Below are 24,562 nucleotides of genomic sequence, written 5' to 3' on the forward strand. Positions count from 1 at the left end.
CTATCTTCACTTTGTTTACATCGCCTGGACGGCCGGCTGACTCCTCCCCTCGAGTATAAAAGTTGTTTAATTGAGGGACTAGAGAAAAGAAGAATAACATACTGTACTCACTGCTTAACTGTGTTTCTAGATCACGCTCATTTCAGGTAAATTTACATGCAGTGTGAAGATACCAGCATAATAAAGATCGCCAGCATTAGCATGCTAACACAACAATGCAGCGCGAGTTGTTTTGGTTTCATGCTGGTGCTCAAGGGCGACATCTGCTGGATCAAAAAATCACATATAAAGCCTTTAAACATCTTTTAGATTATGTGGTAACTTTAAAACACAAAGTGTCCGTGCTGCTTGAATCCAGTGTTTGTGTACGTTCTTCCTGCAGCTGCTTCACAATAAAAATGAAGCTTCATCAGATTTAAGGAGCAACTTCTGCTGGATATAAACCTCCAGTTCTGTAACAGCCTATGAGTCACTTAGTTACTGCTGGCTGCTGTTTTCTATTATTGATTCTAATAACATTTAATTCACTAACTACTTACGACTCGCTTTTGCTGTTTGTGTGAGAAGCTTCAAATCAATGTGAGCATGACAAGAATGCCAATCTGTCCGTGGTCAGCCCCGCCGTGCATGCTCTGAGCGTGACAGAGTGTGGAGGCGGGGAGCAGGCTTCAGTGTTGCATACATACAAGCAGAATATTTGAAGACAAGAGGAAGAATTGCATTTATCTGCACAGAGAGGGCTCATCGTCATCACAAGCTGCTTCAGAAAACACCGGTGGCAGCAAAGTGACGCCTGCACAGCAAGCATTACAAATACGTTTCCCAGCATGCAACACAGACATTTATGAGTTCAATGAATGACTTTTATGAAGCCTGCATTGAACTTTCACAACAGAGCAACCTCTAAGCTGCTGTACAAACAACATGCAGTACTGGGGGCAGAAAGCCTTCTCCAAACCCTCCGATTCAAAGAAGAGTTCATCTTGTAAAATCTGAAATGAGAAGTGTTTTTAAAAGAGAAATGTTCTCTGTTGTAAACAAGTCTCCCTCCCCCTCCCTCTTCTTCCTGCTCGCAAACATTTTACATTATTGTATTGTTTTGTGTAACTTTACATTTACATTATTGTATTTTTTTACATTATTGTATTTTTTATTTATTTAAATGATGTAAATATGTTTGATCTATTTCTTAACTTCGATTTTTATTTTTTGTAAGTATATTCCCGTCCCCTGTTTTCTGGAGCTGCTGTAATGCACAAATTCTCCCCACGGTGGATCAATAAAGTTTATCTTTATCTTTATCTTTATCTTTATCTTTATCAAACACAGCCAGCTCCACTCTGACTCTATATTTCCTGGTTCCCTCCCCTTTAGATCTACAAGTTGAGGATGGGTGTAACCAACAAGAGCTGACATTCACTGAACGAACACATGCTGTGCAGATCAGAGGTGGAGTTAGTCTGATTTCTCAGGAAGAGAAACTCAGACAGTTGTTGTTATCGAGAGGAGAAATGGCGCAGAAAGGAGTTCAGCTGGGCAAGGAAACTATTTCTTGTTCCATCTGTCTGGATCTCCTGAAGGATCCGGTGACTACTACCTGTGGACACAGTTACTGTATGAAGTGTATTAAAAGCCACTGGGATAAAGAGGATGAGAAGACAATCTACAGCTGCCCTCAGTGCAGACAGGACTTCACACCGAGGCCTGTCCTGAGGAAAAACACCATGTTAGCAGTTTTAGTGGAGGAGCTGAAGAAGACTGGACTCCAAGTTGCTCCTGCTGATCACTGCTATGCTGGACCTGAAGATGTGGCCTGTGATGTCTTCACTGGGAGGAAACTAAAAGCCTGTAAGTCCTGTCTGCAATGTTTGGCCTCTTACTGTGAGAAACATCTTCAGCCTCATTTTGAAGCAGCTCCATTAAAGAAACACAAGCTGGTGGAGCCCTCCAAGAAGCTCCAGGAGAACGTCTGCTCTCGTCATGATGAGGAAATGAAAGTATTTTGTCGGACTGATCAGCAGTCTATCTGTCTCCTCTGTTTAATGGATGACCACAAAGGTCACGACACAGTCTCAGCTGCAGCAGAAAGGACAGAGAGGCAGAGAGAGCTCGAGGTGAGTCGACAAAACATCCAGCAGAGAATCCAGGACAGAGAGAAAGATATGAAGCTGCTTCAACAGGAGGTGGAGGCTATCAATGGCTCTGCTGATAAAACAGTGGGGAACAGTGAGAAGATGTTCACTGAGCTGATCCGTCTCATGGAGAAAAGACGCTCTGATGTGAAGCAGCAGGTCAGATCCCAGCAGCAAACTAAAGTGAGTCGAGTCAGAGAGCTTCAGGAGAAGCTGGAGCAGGAGATCACTGAGCTGAAGAGCAAAGACGCTGAACTGGAGAAGCTCTCACACACAGAAGATCACAACCAGTTTCTACACGACTACCCCTCACTGTCACCACTCAGTGAATCTACACACTCATCCAGCATCAAGATCCGTCCTCTGAGGTACTTTGAGGATGTGACAGCGGCTGTGTCAGAAGTCAGAGATAAACTACAGGACGTCCTGAGAGAGAAATGGACAAACATCTCACAGACAGTGAGTGAAGTGGATGTTTTACTGTCAGGACCAGAACCAGAGCCCAAGACCAGAGCTGAGTTCTTAAAATATTCATGTGACATCACACTGGATCCAAACACAGCACACACACAGCTGTTATTATCTGATGAGAACAGAAAAGTAACAGTAATGAGAGAACGTCAGTCTTATTCTAGTCACCCAGGCAGATTCACTGATTGGTGGCAGATCATGAGTAAAGAGAGTCTGATGGGACGTTGTTACTGGGAAGTGGAGTTGAGAGGAGATGTTTCTGTAGCAGTCACATACAAGAATATCAGCAGAGCAGGGAGGTCAGGTGAATGTGTGTTTGGACGTAATGACAAATCTTGGGTGTTATATTGTAACAACAACAGTTATTACTTTTGGTACAATAATGTCAGGACTCCTGTCTCAGGTCCTCAGTCCTCCAGAGTAGGAGTGTACCTGGATCACAGAGCAGGTATTCTGTCCTTCTACAGCATCTCTGAAACCATGACTCTCCTCCACAGAGTCCAGACCACATTCACTCAGCCTCTACATGCTGGACTGGGGTTATATTATTCTCCTGGAGGCTCTGCTGAGTTGTGCAAACTGAAATAGACAGAAGTCATTAACGAGACAGATGTTTAACTTGCTGTGTTTTAAATCTTCAACTTGATTTTTATTCAAGCTCGTTGCTGAGATCTGATCGTGGTCACCTGTCAATCAAACTTTATGGGCGGTACTTTGACCTCTCCTCGTCTGTTCTGTAAATGTTTGAGTGTCTTTCAGTGACACTCCTTCCTGTGTCTGTTTAGCCGTGGACTCTTTCACTGCTCAGGATGACTTTTGTTCACCTGAACTGACATTTCTCTGCGTGAAAATATCAACTTCTCTCCACTCTCCATGTTTGATTATTTGTATTCATACATTTATATGCTGTTGTTTCTGTTCTGATTCATGAGTCTGAAGAGAGAGAGCAGCAAACTTTTCTTTAATGTTGATTTTCTCTTCTCACCACTTTGTACATTTGTAGAAAATCTATAAAATCACACTTAAAGAAATGAGTTAGTCAGAATAAATGTTGTTGTTCATATTCAAAGTAAAGTAAAAGATGTCCTCTGAGGTTTTTTAAAACTGTAATCCTCCTGATTAAATCAATAAGGAGTTAAATCATCGTTTTCTGTGAGTGGAGATTCTGATCAAACAAACTGATTGTGTGAATGTGTTCATGAAATGATTGAACAAGAGACATTGAACACACTTTACTGATTTAATGTTTGAACAAACTGAAGTTTGACATCCTGAATAAACACAAGAACAAAATGTTTTCTTCTCGTCTTCATTGCAGGGTGTCGTAAGAAGCTGATGGAGAGTCAAACTCAGTCACTTTGTTCATGTGTTGGTGTTTAGAGCTGAAGAGCGTCTGTCACTCACTCTCTGTTCCTTCAGCTCTCCTCACTAAAAAAGATTTGCTTTTGAGGAATGAGCAGAGTTCTCTTTAACATTTTGACGTCTAAAAACATTTTGACAGACTTTTCTTTCCTATATTTCCAATGTGTCCTGAATGCAGCATCAGAATCAGAAGAATCAGAATCAGCTTTATTGGCCGCGTATGCTTTCACACACAAGGAATTTGACTTCATTAAAACGATACTCTCTATGCACAAAAAGGACAACATTAAATTACAACAATAAACACAATGTAAGCAAAGACTAACACGTACTAGGCTCGATGAGAGAATAGTGCAGTGTTGGGTCGAGCAAACATGCTGAGATAACTTATAATAAAATATATATATATATATGTAACAGATGAGTTCATTTACTTGAGGAAGAGTTTTAACAGTATTTACATTGAGCGGTGTGATTGATTGATATCAAGGGAGGATAATAACACAGATGCCTTCCTGCAGAGAGTAAAAATCACCACAAGAGGGCGCCTTAATCCTACTAACCAGGGATGTAAAGATCACCTGAACTCAGTTTGTGCAGAAGAGAGTGATGTGAAAAGAAGTCAAACTACTTAAAGTTATTCACTAATTCTCTCTGATCTTCATTCATATACATCTGTCCCTGGATTCTGCTGCCATTCTTCTCCATATTACCAAGTGTATTTATGTCATTTCTAGTCAACAATACAGTTATTAAAAGACACAATCACCTGACAGGTCCAGAAAAACCTCTTCGAGATACAAAATAAAACCTGGATTGCTTTTAATCTGTAAAAATATTGCTAATGCAGCAAGCAAATTTAACTTGTTTAAATGTTAAAAGGTGTCATCAAGTCAAATTTGCATAAATATATTATTTTCACTTTTAACAAGCAGTTCAGACCTTTATTTTTTTTAGTTATATATCTTGAAATAAGATGTTTATCCAGACTTTTCAGGTGACCATGGTTTACAATATGTGTATTGAGCTGCTTTTGACGTTATCAGGCTTCTTAGTAAGATTTTAGTGTTAATTGAGGCCTCACTTGGAGACTGAACCAGCTTATTTTAGGCATCACAAAATAATAAATCCAATTAAAAAGGAGAGTTTTCAGGGAAATAAATACATTTTTTACTAAATTAAACTGTGATAAAAGAAACAAAAAGACAAACTTTCATTCACTCAGGGTTTTAGGGATTAGAGAGTCGCGTATAAGAAGTTCCTCTCTTCACTCAGAGTGATGGACGAGTGAGCGGCACACCTACCGACATATATGACAGAAAAATAAGCTGGAAAATGACATTAACTATCAACAGAAAAGACAGATGTAGATTGATGAAAGTAGAAATATAAACTCAGAAAATGATAAAGAGTGAAATATGGAGCCATCACGGAGCGGTTATTTTTAATGTTTTAAATATAGCTAATAAATGTAAAGAAATGGCAGGCCTGGTTAAAGCTCTCTACATGGGAACAAGAAGGTATGATTTAGAGCTGCAACATAAGCCAATCAATCAATTAGTCAAAAGAAATTATGCTATACATTTTAATTAATTATAAAACATTCCAGATGTTTCAGATTTCAGATTCTGAAATGCGAAGATTTCCTAATTTTCCTGATTATAAATTAAATACTTTTTAGGTTTTGTTCTGTTGTTTTGGCCAGAAGAATACATTCAAAGATGTCACTTCTTCATGTTTCTCTTCCTCGGCTCCAGGTTCTTCGAGTACATCTTTTTGCACCAGAGCCTGGTGATGTTCCAGATCGACCAGAAGACGAAGGACTGCTCAAAGATCTCTCTGACCGAGGCCTGGGATCTCTTCGACAACCCAGCCAACTCCACCTTCGAGGACCAGTACATCATCGGAGGCCCCGGGGACAACGTGGTGGTCCAGGAGTGGTCGGACAGGAAGCCTGGCACGCCAGCGTAAACCTGGTTTTTAAAATATTTTTGAAACACAACACCAGAAAGGACATGCACAGACAGAAAGTCATAATCAAAGAAATAAGTCAGTATTAACTGCCAGTGACAGGGATAGTCTCCCACTGTGAGGTGCATATGTGAACATCCAGGTCGAGAGAATATCCAGATCACTCCTCCTGAAATGACGGCTTAGGGTGCAGCCAGCCTGACACCAAAATCAAACCTTCCAAATGACATAAAGTAGGTTTATCTGTGGTAAACACATTGTCACAATCCAGGCCATCAGTGGTGATGGCAATGGTGAATGTGTGGTGTTGTGGCTAAACAAAGACCACAAACCAAAGTGAGTGTTGACAAGAGAGAGAGAGAGAGACTAAGAAACCAGCTTATACACCAAGGCCCAGTCTGCCCAGGTGCATGACATTCAATTCAATTCAATTCAATTTATTTGTATAGCGTCAACTCATAACAAGTGTTATCTCAAGACACTTTACAAAAAGCAGGTAAAAGACCTTACCCTTTGTCTCTTAACGTTACAAAAAAGCAGGTAAAAAGACCTTACTCATTGTTATGTTACAAAAGAGCAGGTAAAAAGACCTTACTTATTGGTATGTTACAAAGATCCGGCCTATCCATCATGAGCACTTTAACAAAGCAGCAAAAGTTACAGTGGTAAGAAAAAAGTGGCTTATTAAAAGGCAGAAATCTTCGGCCGGATCCCCGGCTCATGACGAAACAGCCTTCACAGGACTAGACTGCGCCGGGGTTGGAAAGGGATAGGGGGAGAGATGGGATAAGATGCAGGAAGAGGGATAGGGAGCAAGGGGGTGGGGGGAGGCAAACCGTCCATCAACAATTTGGTGGGGGGGGTTGTTCTGGCAGGCTGTCAACCAACGATCTTGAGGAGCCTAAGAGAGCTCAAGAGCTCTCAGGAAAGTAGGTGGTTAGTGACTGAGATTTACAGATAGATACATGCAGTAATATGATGTACTGTATATGCACAGAGAGAGAGAGAGAGAGAGAGAGAGAGAGAGAGAGAGAGAGAGAGAGGAGCTCAAGGTGCCAGTTCCCCCGGTATACTAAGCCTATAGCAGCATAACTAATTGCTGGTCTACACCAGCACTAACTATAAGATTTATCAAAAAGGAAAGTTTTAAGTCTATTCTTAAAAATACAGACTGTGTCCGCCTCCGGGACCCCGGCTGGAAGGCGGTTCCAGAGGAGAGGAGCCCGATAACTGAAGGCTTTACCTCCCATAGTACACTTGGAGACTGTAGGTACCACTACCAGCCTGCACTCCGGGACCGTAATGTTCTCGAGGGACAGTACGGCACTAGTAGCTCCTTAAGATAAGATGGTGCCTGGCCATTTAGAGCTTTGTAAGTGAGAAGAAGGATATTGAATTCTATTCTAGACTGTATAGGGAGCCAGTGCAGAGAAGCCAAGACAGTCGTAACAAGGTTTCCGTAGGTGAACCTGCAGATGGATCATTACCGGTAGATCCCTGCACCCGAGGCCGCGTGGCCCCTCGGTGTCGGCAGCGGGTCATCACTCTCTCCCTCATCAAAGTAACTGGCTCCACCCCTTTCTACCTGAAGACAACCTGAGTGGGGAGAGATACAAGACAACAGGAGGAGCACTGACACCGCCAGGGGTCGTCAGAACAGACTACGATCTTTTGCACTTCCATATCTGCTCAGTTTTTCAACACCTTGCGTTTAATGGAGGACATCTGTGTTAAAAACAGTTAAAGGCTTAATATGTGATTATTCACACTTAAATGTAGAAATCAAGTATATCCTCTGAAAATAACTCTGAGAGTCATGACTGTCTACAATGGGTGTAACACCCGAGTCCCACTGTCTGTGATGTTTTCAGAGTTTTCAGAGTCCTATCTTCACTTTGTTTACATCGCCGGGACGGCCGGCTGACTCCTCCCCTCGTGTATAAAAGTTGTTTAATTGAGGGACTAGAGAAAAGAAGAATAACATACTGTACTCACTGCTTAACTGTGTTTCTAGATCACGCTCATTTCAGGTAAATTTACATGCAGTGTGAAGATACGAGCATAATAAAGATCGCCAGCATTAGCATGCTAACACAACAATGCAGCACGAGTTGTTTTGGTTTCATGCTGGTGCTCAAGCGCGACATCTGCTGGATCAAAAAATCACATATAAAGCCTTTAAACATCTTTTAGATTCTGTGGGAACTTTAAAACACAAAGTGTCCGTGCTGCTTGAATCCAGTGTTTGTGTACGTTCTTCCTGCAGCTGCTTCACAATAAAAATGAAGCTTCATCAGATTTAAGGAGCAACTTCTGCTGGATATGAACCTCCAGTTCCTCTTAGAGCTGCTGTGACCTTTTTCTCATCTCTCCACCAGATGAGACCTGGGTGGGCGTTTACACCCTGAAGGACTGCTACCCCGTGCAGGAGACCTACGCCAGGAACAGCAGCGTCACCACCTCCACCCGCTTCTTCAACCTGCAGCTGGGCATCAGCGACCCCGACGTCTTCACCCCGCCCAGCACCTGTCAATCAGCTCGGCCTGAGAGGATGTCGGAGTCCAGCTGCTGAATGCCCTCACCTTTAATCTTATATAATTAAACGGGATAATCTCGCTGAATTCTTCTGTTACATAAATGTCTGTGAGGTCACAATCGTTTGTCTGATGAGTTAACACATGAAGAGTTTTTATTCAGCAAAGAATCTAATTAATGACTTCTGACGATGAAACTGTTTAAATGCTCCTGTGACTGTTTGTTTTCCTGAGTTTGGAAGTTGTTTTTCCAGCTTTGGTGTGAATGCAGGAGTAAACCAGTTCTTTCAGTAAGCGCCGGCTGTCACAGAAACAGCCTATGAGTCACTTAGTTACTGCTGGCTGCTGTTTTCTATTCTTGATTCTAATAACATTTAATTCACTAACTACTTACGACTCGCTTTTGCTGTTTGTGTGAGAAGCTTCAAATCAATGTGAGCATGACAAGAATGCCAATCTGTCCGTGGTCAGCCCCGCCCTGCATGCTCTGAGCGTGACAGAGTGTGGAGGCGGGGAGCAGGCTTCAGTGTTGCATACATACAAGCAGAATATTTGAAGACAAGAGGAAGAATTGCATTTATCTGCACAGAGAGGGCTCATCGTCATCACAAGCTGCTTCAGAAAACACCGGTGGCAGCAAAGTGACACTTGCACAGTAAGCATTACAAATACGTTTCCCAGCATGCAACACAGACATTTATGAGTTTAATGAATGATTTTTATGAAGCCTGCATTGCACTTTCACAACAGAGCAACCTCTAAGCTGCTGTACAAACAACATGCAGTACTAGGGGCAGAAAGCCTTCTCCAAACCCTCCGATTCAAAGAAGAGTTCATCTTGTAAAATCTGAAATGAGAAGTGTTTTTAAAAGAGAAATGTTCTCTGTTGTAAACAAGTCTCCCTCCCCCTCCCTCTTCTTCCTGCTCTCAAACACAGCCAGCTCCACTCTGACTCTATATTTCCTGGTTCCCTCCCCTTTAGATCTACAAGTTGAGGATGGGTGTCACCAACAAGAGCTGACGTTCACTGAACAAACACATGCTGTGCAGATCAGAGGTGGAGCTAGTCTGATTTCTCAGGAAGTGAAACTCAGACAGTCGTTGTTACCGAGAGGAGAAATGGCGCAGAAAGGAGTTCACCTGGACCGGGAGGCCTTCTCTTGTTCCATCTGTCTGGATCTCCTGAAGGATCCGGTGACTGTTCCCTGTGGACACAGTTACTGTATGAACTGTATTAAAAGCCACTGGGATAAAGAGGATGAGAAGACAATCTACAGCTGCCCTCAGTGCAGACAGGACTTCACACCGAGGCCTGTCCTGAGGAAAAACACCATGTTAGCAGTTTTAGTGGAGGAGCTGAAGAAGACTGGACTCCAAGCTGCTCCTGCTGATCACTGCTATGCTGGACCTGATGATGTGGCCTGTGATGTCTGCACCGGGAGGAAACTGAAAGCCTGTAAGTCCTGTCTGCAGTGTCTGGCCTCTTACTGTGAGAAACATCTCCAGCCTCATTTTGAAGTAGCTCCATTAAAGAAACACAAGCTGGTGGAGCCCTCCAAGAAGCTCCAGGAGAACGTCTGCTCTCGTCATAAAGAGGAGATTAAAGTATTTTGTCGGACTGATCAGCAGTCTATCTGTTATCTCTGTTTAATGGACGAACACAAAGGTCATGACACAGTCTCAGCTGCAGTAGAAAGGAGCGAGAAGCAGAGAGAGCTCGAGGTGAGTCGACTAAACATCCAGCAGAGAATCCAGGACAGAGAGAAAGATGTGAAGCTGCTTCAACAGGAGGTGGAGGCTATCAATGGCTCTGCTGATAAAACAGTAGGGAACAGTGAGAAGAGCTTCACTGAGCTGATCCGTCTCATGGAGAAAAGACGCTCTGATGTGAAGCAGCAGGTCAGATCCCAGCAGCAAACTGAAGTGAGTCGAGTCAGAGAGCTTCAGGAGAAGCTGGAGCAGGAGATCACTGAGCTGAAGAGGAGAGACGCTGAACTGGAGAAGCTCTCACACACAGAAGATCACAACCAGTTTCTACACAACTACCCCTCACTGTCACCACTCAGTGAATCTACACACTCATCCAGCATCAAGATCCGTCCTCTGAGGTTCTTTGAGGATGTGACAGCAGCTGTGTCAGAAGTCAGAGATAAACTACAGGACGTCCTGAGAGAGAAATGGACAAACATCTCACAGACAGTGAGTGAAGTGGATGTTTTACTGTCAGAACCAGAACCAGAGCCCAAGACCAGAGCTGAGTTCTTCAAAAATTCATGTGACAGCACTCTGGATCCAAACACAGCATACACACAGCTGTTATTATCTGATGAGAACAGAAAAGTAACATTAATGAGTAAACAACAGTCTTATTCTAGTCACCCAGACAGATTCACTCATTATCTTCAGGTCCTGAGTAAAGAGAGTCTGACTGGACGTTGTTACTGGGAAGTTGAGTTGAGAGGAAGAGTTTCTGTAGCAGTCACATACAAGAATATCAGCAGAGCAGGGAGCTCAGATGAATGTTGGTTTGGACGTAATGACAAATCTTGGATGTTATATTGTGACAACAACAGTTATTACTTTTGGTACAACAATGTCTGGACTCCTGTCTCAGGTCCTCAGTCCTCCAGAGTAGGAGTGTACCTGGATCACAGAGCAGGTATTCTGTCCTTCTACAGCATCTCTGAAACCATGACTCTCCTCCACAGAGTCCAGACCACATTCACTCAGCCTCTACATGCTGGACTCAGGTTTTATTCTCCTGGAGACTCTGCTGAGTTGTGTAAACTGAAATAGACAGAAGTCATTAACGAGACAGATGTTTAACTTTCTGTGTTTTCAATCATCAACTTGATTTTTATTCATGCTCGTTGCTGAGATCTGATCGTCGTCACCTGTCAATCAAACTTTATGGGCGGTCCTTTGACCTCTCCTCGTCTGTTCTGTAAATGTTTGAGTGTCTTTCAGTGACACTCCTTCCTGTGTCTGTTTAGCCGTGGACTCTTTCACTGCTCAGGATGACTTTTGTTCACCTGAACTGACATTTCTCTGCGTGAAAATATCAACTTCTCTCCACTCTCCATGTTTGATTATTTGTATTCATACATTTATATGCTGTTGTTTCTGTTCTGATTCATGAGTCTGAAGAGAGAGAGCAGCAAACTTTTCTTTAATGTTGATTTTCTCTTCTCACCACTTTGTACATTTGTAGAAAATCTATAAAATCACACTTAAAGAAATGAGTTAGTCAGAATAAATGTTGTTGTTCATATTCAAAGTAAAGTAAAAAATGTCCTCTGAGGTATTTTAAAACTGTAATCCTCCTGATTAAATCAATAAGGAGTTAAATCATCGTTTTCTGTGAGTGGAGATTCTGATCAAACAAACTGATTGTGTGAATGTGTTCATGAAATGATTGAACAAGAGACATTGAACACACTTTACTGATTTAATGTTTGAACAAACTGAAGTTTGACATCCTGAATAAACACAAGAACAAAATGTTTTCTTCTCGTCTTCATTGCAGGGTGTCGTAAGAAGCTGATGGAGAGTCAAACTCAGTCACTTTGTTCATGTGTTGGTGTTTAGAGCTGAAGAGCGTCTGTCACTCACTCTCTGTTCCTTCAGCTCTCCTCACTAAAAAAGATTTGCTTTTGAGGAATGAGCAGAGTTCTCTTTAACATTTTGACGTCTAAAAACATTTTGACAGACTTTTCTTTCCTATATTTCCAATGTGTCCTGAATGCAGCATCAGAATCAGAAGAATCAGAATCAGCTTTATTGGCCGCGTATGCTTTCACACACAAGGAATTTGACTTCATTAAAACAATACTCTCTATGCACAAAAAGGACAACATTAAATTACAACAATAAACACAATGTAAGCAAAGACTAACACGTACAAGGCTCGATGAGAGAATAGTGCAGTGTTGGGTCGAGCAAACATGCTGAGATAACTTGTAATAAAATATATATATATATATGTAACAGATGAGTTCATTTACTTGAGGAAGAGTTGTAACAGTATTTACATTGAGCGGTGTGATTGATTGATATCAAGGGAGGATAATAATACAGATGCTTTCCTGCAGAGAGTAAAAATCACCACAAGAGGGCGCCTTCATCCTACTAACCAGGGTTGTAAAGATCACCTGAACTCAGTTTGTGCAGAAGAGAGTGATGTGAAAAGAAGTCAAACTACTTAAAGTTATTCACTCATTCCCTCTGATCTTGTTAGGTGGGGGTTATTTCTGTATGAGATGGACAATTATGTAATTGTGAAACAGACTGTGGATCATCTCAGATTTATTCAGCCATGGTCAGACAACACAGAAACACAACACACATGGCTGACAAAGTGCAGACCATCGCTGACCCATGCTGACCAAGATCTCACAATCATTGACAATCATTGGCAAAGTGGCCATCATGGGCAAAATGGCAAAATGGCAAAATGGCAAAATCTTCATCACACAGTGTTGCTTATATTCTGCTAGAAGGTACAGCCCACAAATTCCTTTCCATTTGGGTACATCACTATAAAACAATAAAGATGACATGACACTGATTTGTATACGTAACAGATGTAGACTCAGTGTAGACAGTTGCTGACAACATATAGTTGGCTCCTATCCATTTATAGATCTGCTACTACTTAGGTGCTTCACCCATATAAGGTTAACGCTTCACAGACCCAAAAGAAGAATTACTGTGAGATGGTTGACACAATTTAAAGATATGTCCACAAAATTATCAAGATGAATGAATCTATGAAAATACGTACTAACAGATTTTCATTCATATACATCTGTCCCTGGATTCTGCTGCCATTCTTCTCCATATTACCAAGTGTATTTATGTCATTTCTAGTCAACAATACACTTATTAAAAGCCACAATCACCTGACAGGTCCAGAAAAACCTCTTCAAGATACAAAATAAAACCTGGATTGCTTTTAATCTGTAAAAATGTTGCTAATGCAGCAAGCAAATTTAACTTGTTTAAATGTTAAAAGGTGTCATCAAGTCAAATTTGCATAAATATATTATTTTCACTTTTAACAAGCAGTTCAGACCTTTATTTTTTTTAGTTATATATCTTTAAATAAGATGTTTATCCAGACTTTACAAGTGACCATGGTTTACAATAAGTGTATTGAGCTGCTTTTGACGTTATCAGCCTTCTTAGTAAGATTTTAGTGTTAATTGAGGCCTCACTTGGAGACTGAACCAGCTTATTTTAGGCATCACAAAATAATAAATCCAATTAAAAAGGAGAGTTTTCAGGGAAATAAATACATTTTAACTAAATTAAACTGTGATAAAAGAAACAAAAAGACAAACTTTCATTCACTCAGGGTTTTAGGGATTAGAGAGTCGCGTATAAGAAGTTCGTCTCTTCACTCAGACTGATGGACGAGTGAGCGGCACACCTACCGATATATATGACAGAAAAATAAGCTGGAAAATAACATTAACCATCATGATATCAACAGAAAAGACAGATGTAGATTGATAAAAGTAGAAATATAAGCTCAGAAAATGATAAAGAGTGAAATATGGAGCCATCACGGAGCGGTTATTTTTATATTTTAAATATAGCTAATAAATGTAAAGGAAAGGCAGGCCTGGTTAAAGCTCTCTACATGGGAACAAGAAGGTATGATTTAGAGCTGCAACATAAGCCCATCAATCAATTAGTCAAAAGAAATTATGCTATACATTTTAATTAATTATAAAACATTCCAGATGTTTCAGATTTCAGATTCTGAAATGCCAGGATTTCATGATTTTCATGATTATAAATTAAATACTTTTTAGGTTTTGTTCTGTTGTTTTGGCCAGAAGAATACATTCAAAGATGTCACTTCTTCATCTTTCTCTTCCTCGGCTCCAGGTTCTTCGAGTCCATCTTTTTGCACCAGAGCCTGGTGATGTTCCAGATCGACCAGAAGACGAAGGACTGCTCAAAGATCTCTCTGACCGAGGCCTGGGATCTCTTCGACAACCCAGCCAACTCCACCTTCGAGGACCAGTACATCATCGGAGGCCCCGGGGACAACGTGGTGGTCCAGGAGTGGTCGGACAGGAAGCCTAGCACGCCAACGTAAACCTGGTTTTTAAAATATTTTTGAAACACAACACCAGAAAGGACATGCACAGACAGAAAGTCATAATCAAAGAAATAAGTCAGTATTAACTGCCAGTGACAGGGATAGTCTCCCACTGTGAGGTGCATATGTGAACATCCAGGTCGAGAGAATATCCAGATCACTCCTCCTGAAATGACGGCTTAGGGTGCAGCCAGCCTGACACCAAAATCAAACCTTCCAAATGACATAAAGTAGGTTTATCTGTGGTAAACACATTGTCACAATCCAGGCCATCAGTGGTGATGGCAATGGTGAATGTGTGGTGTTGTGGCTAAACAAAGACCACCAACCAAAGTGAGTGTTGACAAGAGAGAGAGAGAGAGAGACTGAGAAAACAGCTTATATACCAAGGCCCAGTCTGCCCAGGTGCATGACATCAAATTAACTGGCTCCGCCCCTTTCTACCTGAAGACAACCTGAGTGGGGAGAGAGACAAGACAACAGGAGGAGCACTGATACAGTCAGGGGTCGTCAGAACAGACTACGATCTTTTGCACTTCCATATCTGCTCAGTTTTTCAACACCTTGCGTTTAATGGAGGACATCTGTGTTAAAAACAGTTAAAGGCTTTATATGTGATTATTCACACTTAAATGTAGAAATCAAGTATCTCCTCTGAAAATAACTCTGTGAGTCATGACTGTTTACAATGGGTGTAACACCCGAGTCCCACTGTCTGTGATGTTTTCAGAGTTTTCAGAGTCCTATCTTCACTTTGTTTACATCGCCGGGACGGCCGGCTGACTCCTCCCCTCGCGGGTAAAAGTTGTTTAATTGAGGGACTAGAGAAAAGAAGAATAACATACTGTACTCACTGCTTAACTGTGTTTCTAGATCACGCTCATTTCAGGTAAATTTACATGCAGTGTGAAGATACCAGCATAATAAAGATCGCCAGCATTAGCATGCTAACACAACAATGCAGCGCGAGTTGTTTTGGTTTCATGCTGGAGCTCAAGGGCGACATCTGCTGGATCAAAAAATCACTTATAAAGCCTTTAAACATCTTTTAGATTATGTGGTAACTTTAAAACACAAAGTGTCCGTGCTGCTTGAATCCAGTGTTTGTGTACGTTCTTCCTGCAGCTGCTTCACAATAAAAATGAAGCTTCATCAGATTTAAGGAGCAACTTCTGCTGGATATGAACCTCCAGTTCCTCTTAGAGCTGCTGTGACCTGTTTCTCATCTCTCCACCAGATGAGACCTGGGTGGGCGTTTACACCCTGAAGGACTGCTACCCCGTGCAGGAGACCTACGCCAGGAACAGCAGCGTCACCACCTCCACCCGCTTCTTCAACCTGCAGCTGGGCATCAGCGACCCCGACGTCTTCACCCCGCCCAGCACCTGTCAATCAGCTCGGCCTGAGAGGATGTCGGAGTCCGGCTGCTGAATGCTCTCACCTTTAATCTTAGATACTTAAACGGGATAATCTCGCTGAATTCTTCTGTTACATAAATGTCTGTGAGGTCACAATCGTTTGTCTGATGAGTTAACACAAGAAGAGTTTTTATTCAGCAAAGAATCTAATTAATGACTTCTGACGATGAAACTGTTTAAATGCTCCTGTGACTGTTTGTTTTCCTGAGTTTGGAAGTTGTTTTTCCAGCTTTGGTGTGAATGCAGGAGTAAACCAGTTCTTTCAGTAAGCGCCGGCTGTCACAGAAACAGCCTATGAGTCACTTAGTTACTGCTGGCTGCTGTTTTCTATTATTGATTCTAATAACATTTAATTCACTAACTACTTACGACTCGCTTTTGCTGCTTGTGTGAGAAGCTTCAAATCAATGTGAGCATGACAAGAATGCCAATCTGTCCGTGGTCAGCCCCGCCGTGCATGCTCTGAGCGTGACAGAGTGTGGAGGCGGGGAGCAGGCTTCAGTGTTGCATACATACAAGCAGAATATTTGAAGACAAGAGGAAGAATTGCATTTATCTGCACAGAGAGGGCTCATCGTCATCACAAGCTGCTTCAGAAAACACCGGTGGCAGCAAAGTGACGCCTGCACAGTAAGCATTACAAATACGTTTCCCAGCATGCAACACAGACATTTATGAGTTTAATGATTGACTTTTATGAAGCCTGCATTGCACTTTCACAACAGAGCAACCTCTAAGCTGCTGTACAAACAACATGCAGTACTGGGGGCAGAAAGCCTTCTCCAAACCCTCCGATTCAAAGAAGAGTTCATCTTGTAAAATCTGAAATGAGAAGTGTTTTTAAAAGAGAAATGTTCTCTGTTGTAAACAAGTCTCCCTCCCCCTCCCTCTTCTTCCTGCTCTCAAACACAGCCAGCTCCACTCTGACTCTATATTTCCTGGTTCCCTCCCCTTTAGATCTACAAGTTGAGGATGGGTGTAACCAAGAAGAGCTGACGTTCACTGAACAAACACATGCTGTGCAGATCAGAGGTGGAGCTAGTCTGATTTCTCAGGAAGTGAAACTCAGACAGTTGTTGTTACAGAGAGGAGAAATGGCGCAGAAAGGAGTTCAACTAGACCAGGAGGCCTTCTCTTGTTCTATCTGTCTGGATCTCCTGAAGGATCCGGTGACTACTACCTGTGGACACAGTTACTGTATGAACTGTATTAAAAGCCACTGGGACACAGAGGATGAGAAGACAATCTACAGCTGCCCTCAGTGCAGACAGGACTTCACACCGAGGCCTGTCCTGAGGAAAAACACCATGTTAGCAGTTTTAGTGGAGGAGCTGAAGAAGACTGGACTCCAAGCTGCTCCTGCTGATCACTGCTATGCTGGAACTGAAGATGTGGCCTGTGATGTCTGCACCGGGAGGAAACTGAAAGCCTGTAAGTCCTGTCTGCAGTGTCCGGCCTCTTACTGTGAGAAACACCTCCAGCCTCATTTTGAAGCAGCTCCATTAAAGAAACACAAGCTGGTGGAGCCCTCCAAGAAGCTCCAGGAGAACGTCTGCTCTCGTCATAATGAGGAAATGAAAGTATTTTGTCGTACTGATCAGCAGTCTATCTGTCTCCTCTGTTTAATGGACGAACACAAAGGTCACGACACAGTCTCAGCTGCAGCAGAAAGGAGCGAGAAGCAGAGAGAGCTCGAGGTGAGTCGACAAAACATCCAGCAGAGAATCCAGGACAGAGAGAAAGATGTGAAGCTGCTCCAACAGGAGGTGGAGGCTATCAATGGCTCTGCTGATAAAACAGTGGGGAACAGTGAGAAGATCTTCACTGAGCTGATCCGTCTCATGGAGAAAAGACGCTCTGATGTGAAGCAGCAGGTCAGATCCCAGCAGCAAACTGAAGTGAGTCGAGTCAGAGAGCTTCAGGAGAAGCTGGAGCAGGAGATCACTGAGCTGAAGAGGAAAGACTCTGAACTGGAGAAGCTCTCACACACAGAAGATCACAACCAGTTTCTACACGACTACCCCTCACTGTCACCCCTCAGTGAATCTACACACTCATCCAGCATCAAGATCCGTCCTCTGAGGTACTTTGAGGATGTGACAGCGGCTGTGTCAGAAGTCAGAGATAAACTACAGGACGTCCTGAGAGAGAAATGGACAAACATCTCACAGACAGTGACTGAAGTGGATGTTTTACTGTCAGGACCAGAACCAGAGCCCAAGACCAGAGCTGAGTTCTTAAAATATTCATGTGACATCACACTGGATCCAAACACAGCACACACAAAACTGTTATTATCTGATGAGAAAAGAAAAGTAACAGCAATGAGTAAACATCAGTCTTATTCTAGTCACCCAGACAGATTCACTGATTGGCGTCAGGTCCTGAGTAAAGAGAGTCTGACTGGACGTTGTTACTGGGAGGTGGAGTTGAGAGGAAGAGTTTATGTAGCAGTCACATACAAGAATATCAGCAGAACAGGGGGCTCATATGAATGTGTGTTTGGACGTAATGACAAATCTTGGGTGTTATATTGTAACAGTAACAGTTATTACTTTTGGTACAACAAAGTCTTCACTCCTGTCTCAGGTCCTCAGTCCTCCAGAGTAGGAGTGTACCTGGATCACAGAGCAGGTATTCTGTCCTTCTACAGCATCTCTGAAACCATGACTCTCCTCCACAGAGTCCAGACCACATTCACTCAGCCTCTACATGCTGGACTGGGGTTATATTATTCTCCTGGAGACTCTGCTGAGTTGTGTAAACTGAACTAGACAGAAGTCATTAACGAGACAGATGTTTAACTTGCTGTGTTTTAAATCTTCAACTTGATTTTTATTCATGCTCGTTGCTGAGATCTGATCATCGTCACCTGTCAATCAAGCTTTTTGGGCGGTACTTTGACCTCTTCTCGTCTGTTCTGTAAATGTTTGAGTGTCTTTAAGTGACACTCCTTCCTGTGTCTGTTTAGCCGTGGACTCTTTCACTGCTCAGGATGACTTTTGTTCACCTGAACTGACATTTCTCTGCGTGAAAATATCAACTTCTCTCCACTCTCCATGTTTGATTATTTGTATTCATACATTTATATGGTGTTGTTTCTGTTCTGATTCATGAGTCTGAAGAGAGAGAGCAGCAAACTTTTCTTTAATGTTGATTTTCTCTTCTCACCACTTTGTACATTTGTAGAAAATCTATAAAATCACACTTAAAGAAATGAGTTAGTCAGAATAAATGTTGTTGTTCATATTCAAAGTAAAGTAAAAAATGTCCTCTGAGGTATTTTAAAACTGTAATCCTCCTGATTAAATCAATAAGGAGTTAAATCATCGTTTTCTGTGAGTGGAGATTCTGATCAAACAAACTGATTGTGTGAATGTGTTCATGAAATGATTGAACAAGAGACATTGAACACACTTTACTGATTTAATGTTTGAACAAACTGAAGTTTGACATCCTGAATAAACACAAGAACAAAATGTTTTCTTCTCGTCTTCATTGCAGGGTGTCGTAAGAAGCTGATGGAGAGTCAAACTCAGTCACTTTGTTCATGTGTTGGTGTTTAGAGCTGAAGAGCGTCTGTCACTCACTCTCTGTTCCTTCAGCTCTCCTCACTAAAAAATATTTGCTTTTGAGGAATGAGCAGAGTTCTCTTTAACATTTTGACGTCTAAAAACATTTTGACAGACTTTTCTTTCCTATATTTCCAATGTGTCCTGAATGCAGCATCAGAATCAGAAGAATCAGAATCAGCTTTATTGGCCGCGTATGCTTTCACACACAAGGAATTTGACTTCATTAAAACGATACTCTCTATGCACAAAAAGGACAACATTAAATTACAACAATAAACACAATGTAAGCAAAGACTAACACGTACAAGGCTCGATGAGAGAATAGTGCAGTGTTGGGTCGAGCAAACATGCTGAGATAACTTATAATAAAATATATATATATATGTAACAGATGAGTTCATTTACTTGAGGAAGAGTTTTAACAGTATTTACATTGAGCAGTGTGATTGATATCAAGGGAGGATAATAATACAGATGCCTTCCTGCAGAGAGTAAAAATCACCACAAGAGGGCGCCTTCATCCTGCTAACCAGGGTTGTAAAGATCACCTGAACTCAGTTTGTGCAGAAGAGAGTGATGTGAAAAGAAGTCAAACTACTTAAAGTTATTCACTCATTCCCTCTGATCTTGTTAGGTGGGGGTTATTTCTGTATGAGATGGACAATTATGTAATTGTGAAACAGACTGTGGATCATCTCAGATTTATTCAGCCATGGTCAGACAACACAGAAACACAACACACATGGCTGACAAAGTGCAGACCATCGCTGACCCATGCTGACCAAGATCTCACAATCAAAGTGGCCATCATGGGCAAAATGACAAAATGGCAAAATCTTCATCACACAGTGTTGCTTATATTCTGCTAGAAGGTACAGCCCACAAATTCCTTTCCATTTGGGTACATCACTATAAAACAATAAAGATGACATGACACTGATTTGTATACGTAACAGATGTAGACTCAGTGTAGACAGTTGCTGACAACATATAGTTGGCTCCTATCCATTTATAGATCTGCTACTACTTAGGTGCTTCACCCATATAAGGTTAACGCTTCACAGACCCAAAAGAAGAATTACTGTGAGATGGTTGACACAATTTAAAGATATGTCCACAAAATTATCAAGATCAATGAATCCATGAAAATACGTACTAACAGATTTTCATTCATATACATCTGTCCCTGGATTCTGCTGCCATTCTTCTCCATATTACCAAGTGTATTTATGTCATTTCTAGTCAACAATACACTTATTAAAAGACACAATCACCTGACAGGTCCAGAAAAACCTCTTCAAGATACAAAATAAAACCTGGATTGCTTTTAATCTGTAAAAATATTGCTAATGCAGCAAGCAAAGTTAACTTGTTTAAATGTTAAAAGGTGTCATCAAGTCAAATTTGCATAAATATATTATTTTCACTTTTAACAAGCAGTTCAGACCTTTATTTTTTTTAGTTATATATCTTGAAATAAGATGTTTATCCAGACTTTTCAGGTGACCATGGTTTACAATAAGTGTATTGAGCTGCTTTTGACGTTATCAGCCTTCTTAGTAAGATTTTAGTGTTAATTGAGGCCTCACTTGGAGACTGAACCAGCTTATTTTAGGCATTACAAAATAATAAATCCAATTAAAAAGGAGAGTTTTCAGGGAAATAAATACATTTTTACTAAATTAAACTGTGATAAAAGAAACAAAAAGACAAACTTTCATTCACTCAGGGTTTTAGGGATTAGAGAGTCGCGTATAAGAAGTTCCTCTCTTCACTCAGAGTGATGGACGAGTGAGCGGCACACCTACCGATATATATGACAGAAAAATAAGCTGGAAAATAACATTAACCATCGTGACATCAACAGAAAAGACAGATGTAGATTGATAAAAGTAGAAATATAAGCTCAGAAAATGATAAAGAGTGAAATATGGAGCCATCACGGAGCGGTTATTTTTAATGTTTTAAATATAGCTAATAAATGTAAAGAAAAGGCAGGCCTGGTTAAAGCTCTCTACATGGGAACAAGAAGGTATGATTTAGAGCTGTAACATAAGCCCATCAATCAATTAGTCAAAAGAAATTATGCTACACATTTTAATTAATTATAAAACATTCCAGATGTTTCAGATTTCAGATTCTGAAATGCGAAGATTTCCTGATTTTACTGATTATGAATTAAATACTTTTTAGGTTTTGTTCTGTTGTTTTGGCCAGAAGAATACATTCAAAGATGTCTCTTCTTCATCTTTCTCTTCCTCGGCTCCAGGTTCTTTGAGTACATCTTTTTGCACCAGAGCCTGGTGATGTTCCAGATCGACCAGAAGACGAAGGACTGCTCCAAGATCTCTCTGACCGAGGCCTGGGATCTCTTCGACAACCCAGCCAACTCCACCTTCGAGGACCAGTACATCATCGGAGGCCCCGGGGACAACGTGGAGGTCCAGGAGTGGTCGGACAGGAAGCCTGGCACGCCAACGTTAACCTGGTTTTTAAAATATTTTAAACACAACACCAGAAAGGACATGCACAGACAGAAAGTCATAATCAAAGAAATAAGTCAGTATTAACTGCCAGTGACAGGGATAGTCTCCCACTGTGAGGTGCATATGTGAACATCCAGGTCGAGAGAATATCCAGATCACTCCTCCTGAAATGACGGCTTAGGGTGCAGCCAGCCTGACACCAAAATCAAACCTTCCAAATGACATAAAGTAGGTTTATCTGTGGTAAACACATTGTCACAATCCAGGCCATCAGTGGTGATGGCAATGGTGAATGTGTGGTGTTGTGGCTAAACAAAGACCACCAACCAAAGTGAGTGTTGACAAGAGAGAGAGAGAGGGAGACTAAGAAAACAGCTTATATACCAAGGCCCAGTCTGCCCAGGTGCATGACATCAAATTAACTGGCTCCGCCCCTTTCTACCTGAAGACAACCTGAGTGGGGAGAGAGACAAGACAACAGGAGGAGCACTGACACCGTCAGGGGTCGTCAGAACAGACTACGATCTTTTGCACTTCCATATCTGCTCAGTTTTTCAACACCTTGCGTTTAATGGAGGACATCTGTGTTAAAAACAGTTAAAGGCTTAATATGTGATTATTCACACTTAAATGTAGAAATCAAGTATATCCTCTGAAAATAACTCTGTGAGTCATGACTGTCTACAATGGGTGTAACACCCGAGTCCCACTGTCTGTGATGTTTTCAGAGTCCTATCTTCACTTTGTTTACATCGCCGGGACGGCCGGCTGACTCCTCCCCTCGCGTGTAAAAGTTGTTTAATTGAGGGACTAGAGAAAAGAAGAATAACATACTGTACTCACTGCTTAACTGTGTTTCTAGATCACGCTCATTTCAGGTAAATTTACATGCAGTGTGAAGATACCAGCATAATAAAGATCACTAGCATTAGCATGCTAACACAACAATGCAGCGCGAGTTGTTTTGGTTTCATGCTGGTGCTCAAGCGCGACATCTGCTGGATCAAAAAATCACATATAAAGCCTTTAAACATCTTTTAGATTCTGTGGTAACTTTAAAACACAAAGTGTCCGTGCTGCTTGAATCCAGTGTTTGTGTACGTTCTTCCTGAAGCTGCTTCACAATAAAAGTGAAGCTTCATCAGATTTAAGGAGCAACTTCTGCTGGATATGAACCTCCAGTTCCTCTTAGAGCTGCTGTGACCTTTTTCTCATCTCTCCACCAGATGAGACCTGGGTGGGCGTTTACACCCTGAAGGACTGCTACCCCGTGCAGGAGACCTACGCCAGGAACAGCAGCGTCACCACCTCCACCCGCTTCTTCAACCTGCAGCTGGGCATCAGCGACCCCGACGTCTTCACCCCGCCCAGCACCTGTCAATCAGCTCGGCCTGAGAGGATGTCGGAGTCCGGCTGCTGAATGCCCTCACCTTTAATCTTATATAATTAAACAGGATAATCTCGCTGAATTCTTCTGTTACATAAATGTCTGTGAGGTCACAATCGTTTGTCTGATGAGTTAACACAAGAAGAGTTTTTATTCAGCAAAGAATCTAATTAATGACTTCTGACGATGAAACTGTTGAAATGCTCCTGTGACTGTTTGTTTTCCTGAGTTTGGAAGTTGTTTTTCCAGCTTTGGTGTGAATGCAGGAGTAAACCAGTTCTTTCAGTAAGCGCCGGCTGTCACAGAAACAGCCTATGAGTCACTTAGTTACTGCTGGCTGCTGTTTTCTATTATTGATTCTAATAACATTTAATTCACTAACTACTTACGACTCGCTTTTGCTGTTTGTGTGAGAATCTTCAAATCAATGTGAGCATGACAAGAATGCCAATCTGTCCGTGGTCAGCCCCGCCCTGCATGCTCTGAGCGTGACAGAGTGTGGAGGCGGGGAGCAGGCTTCAGTGTTGCATACAAACAAGCAGAATATTTGAAGACAAGAGGAAGAATTGCATTTATCTGCACAGAGAGGGCTCATCGTCATCACAAGCTGCTTCAGAAAACACCGGTGGCAGCAAAGTGACGCCTGCACAGCAAGCATTACAAATACGTTTCCCAGCATGCAACACAGACATTTATGAGTTCAATGAATGACTTTCATGAAGCCTGCATTGCACTTTCACAACAGAGCAACCTCTAAGCTGCTGTACAAACAACATGCAGTACTGGGGGCAGAAAGCCTTCTCCAAACCTTCCGATTCAAAGAAGAGTTCATCTTGTAAAATCTGAAATGAGAAGTGTTTTTAAAAGAGAAATGTTCTCTGTTGTAAACAAGTCTCCCTCCCCCTCCCTCTTCTTCCTGCTCTCAGACTCAGCCAGCTCCACTCTGACTCTATATTTCCTGGTTCCCTCCCCTTTAGATCTACAAGTTGAGGATGGGTGTAACCAACAAGAGCTGATGTTCACTGAACAAACACATGCTGTGCAGATCAGAGGTGGAGCTAGTCTGATTTCTCAGGAAGTGAAACTCAGACAGTCGTCGTTACAGAGAGGAGAA

At 41.8% G+C, this 24,562-nt stretch overlaps 2 protein-coding genes and 1 pseudogene across 2 annotated transcripts; all 3 read left to right on the plus strand.

Annotated features, from left to right (window-relative positions):
• Positions 1 to 1,421: 1,421 nt before the first annotated feature.
• On the plus strand, positions 1,422 to 3,900 carry LOC136179027 (tripartite motif-containing protein 16-like). The gene has a single exon (XM_065953621.1). The coding sequence runs from the start codon at positions 1,512 to 1,514 to the stop codon at positions 3,189 to 3,191; it is 1,680 nt and encodes a 559-aa protein (XP_065809693.1). The 5' UTR covers positions 1,422 to 1,511; the 3' UTR covers positions 3,192 to 3,900.
• Positions 3,901 to 5,444: 1,544 nt separating this feature from the next.
• On the plus strand, positions 5,445 to 8,508 carry LOC110004300 (mammalian ependymin-related protein 1-like; annotated as a pseudogene).
• A 1,081-nt stretch (positions 8,509 to 9,589) lies between these two features.
• LOC136178945 (uncharacterized) lies at positions 9,590 to 19,483 on the plus strand. Its single transcript, XM_065953391.1, has 5 exons — positions 9,590 to 11,263; positions 14,394 to 14,575; positions 15,635 to 15,642; positions 15,820 to 15,969; positions 16,958 to 19,483. The coding sequence occupies exons 1-5, from the start codon at positions 9,590 to 9,592 to the stop codon at positions 18,772 to 18,774; spliced, it is 3,831 nt and encodes a 1,276-aa protein (XP_065809463.1). The 3' UTR covers positions 18,775 to 19,483.
• Positions 19,484 to 24,562: the final 5,079 nt, after the last annotated feature.

Source organism: Labrus bergylta, chromosome 4, assembly GCF_963930695.1.
Source record: "Labrus bergylta chromosome 4, fLabBer1.1, whole genome shotgun sequence".
NCBI lineage: Eukaryota > Metazoa > Chordata > Actinopteri > Labriformes > Labridae > Labrus > Labrus bergylta.

Bases quoted from the DNA above. Each gene is read 5' to 3' on its own strand.
- LOC136179027 (XM_065953621.1), top strand. From the start codon at position 1,512: ATGGCGCAGAAAGGAGTTCAGCTGGGCAAGGAAACTATTTCTTGTTCC.
- LOC136178945 (XM_065953391.1), top strand. From the start codon at position 9,590: ATGGCGCAGAAAGGAGTTCACCTGGACCGGGAGGCCTTCTCTTGTTCC. The intron at 11,264-14,393 runs TAGACAGAAGTC...TTTTTGCACCAG, and splicing joins CTGAGTTGTGTAAACTGAAA to AGCCTGGTGATGTTCCAGAT. The intron at 15,970-16,957 runs GTCAATCAGCTC...CCTCCCCTTTAG, and splicing joins CTTCACCCCGCCCAGCACCT to ATCTACAAGTTGAGGATGGG.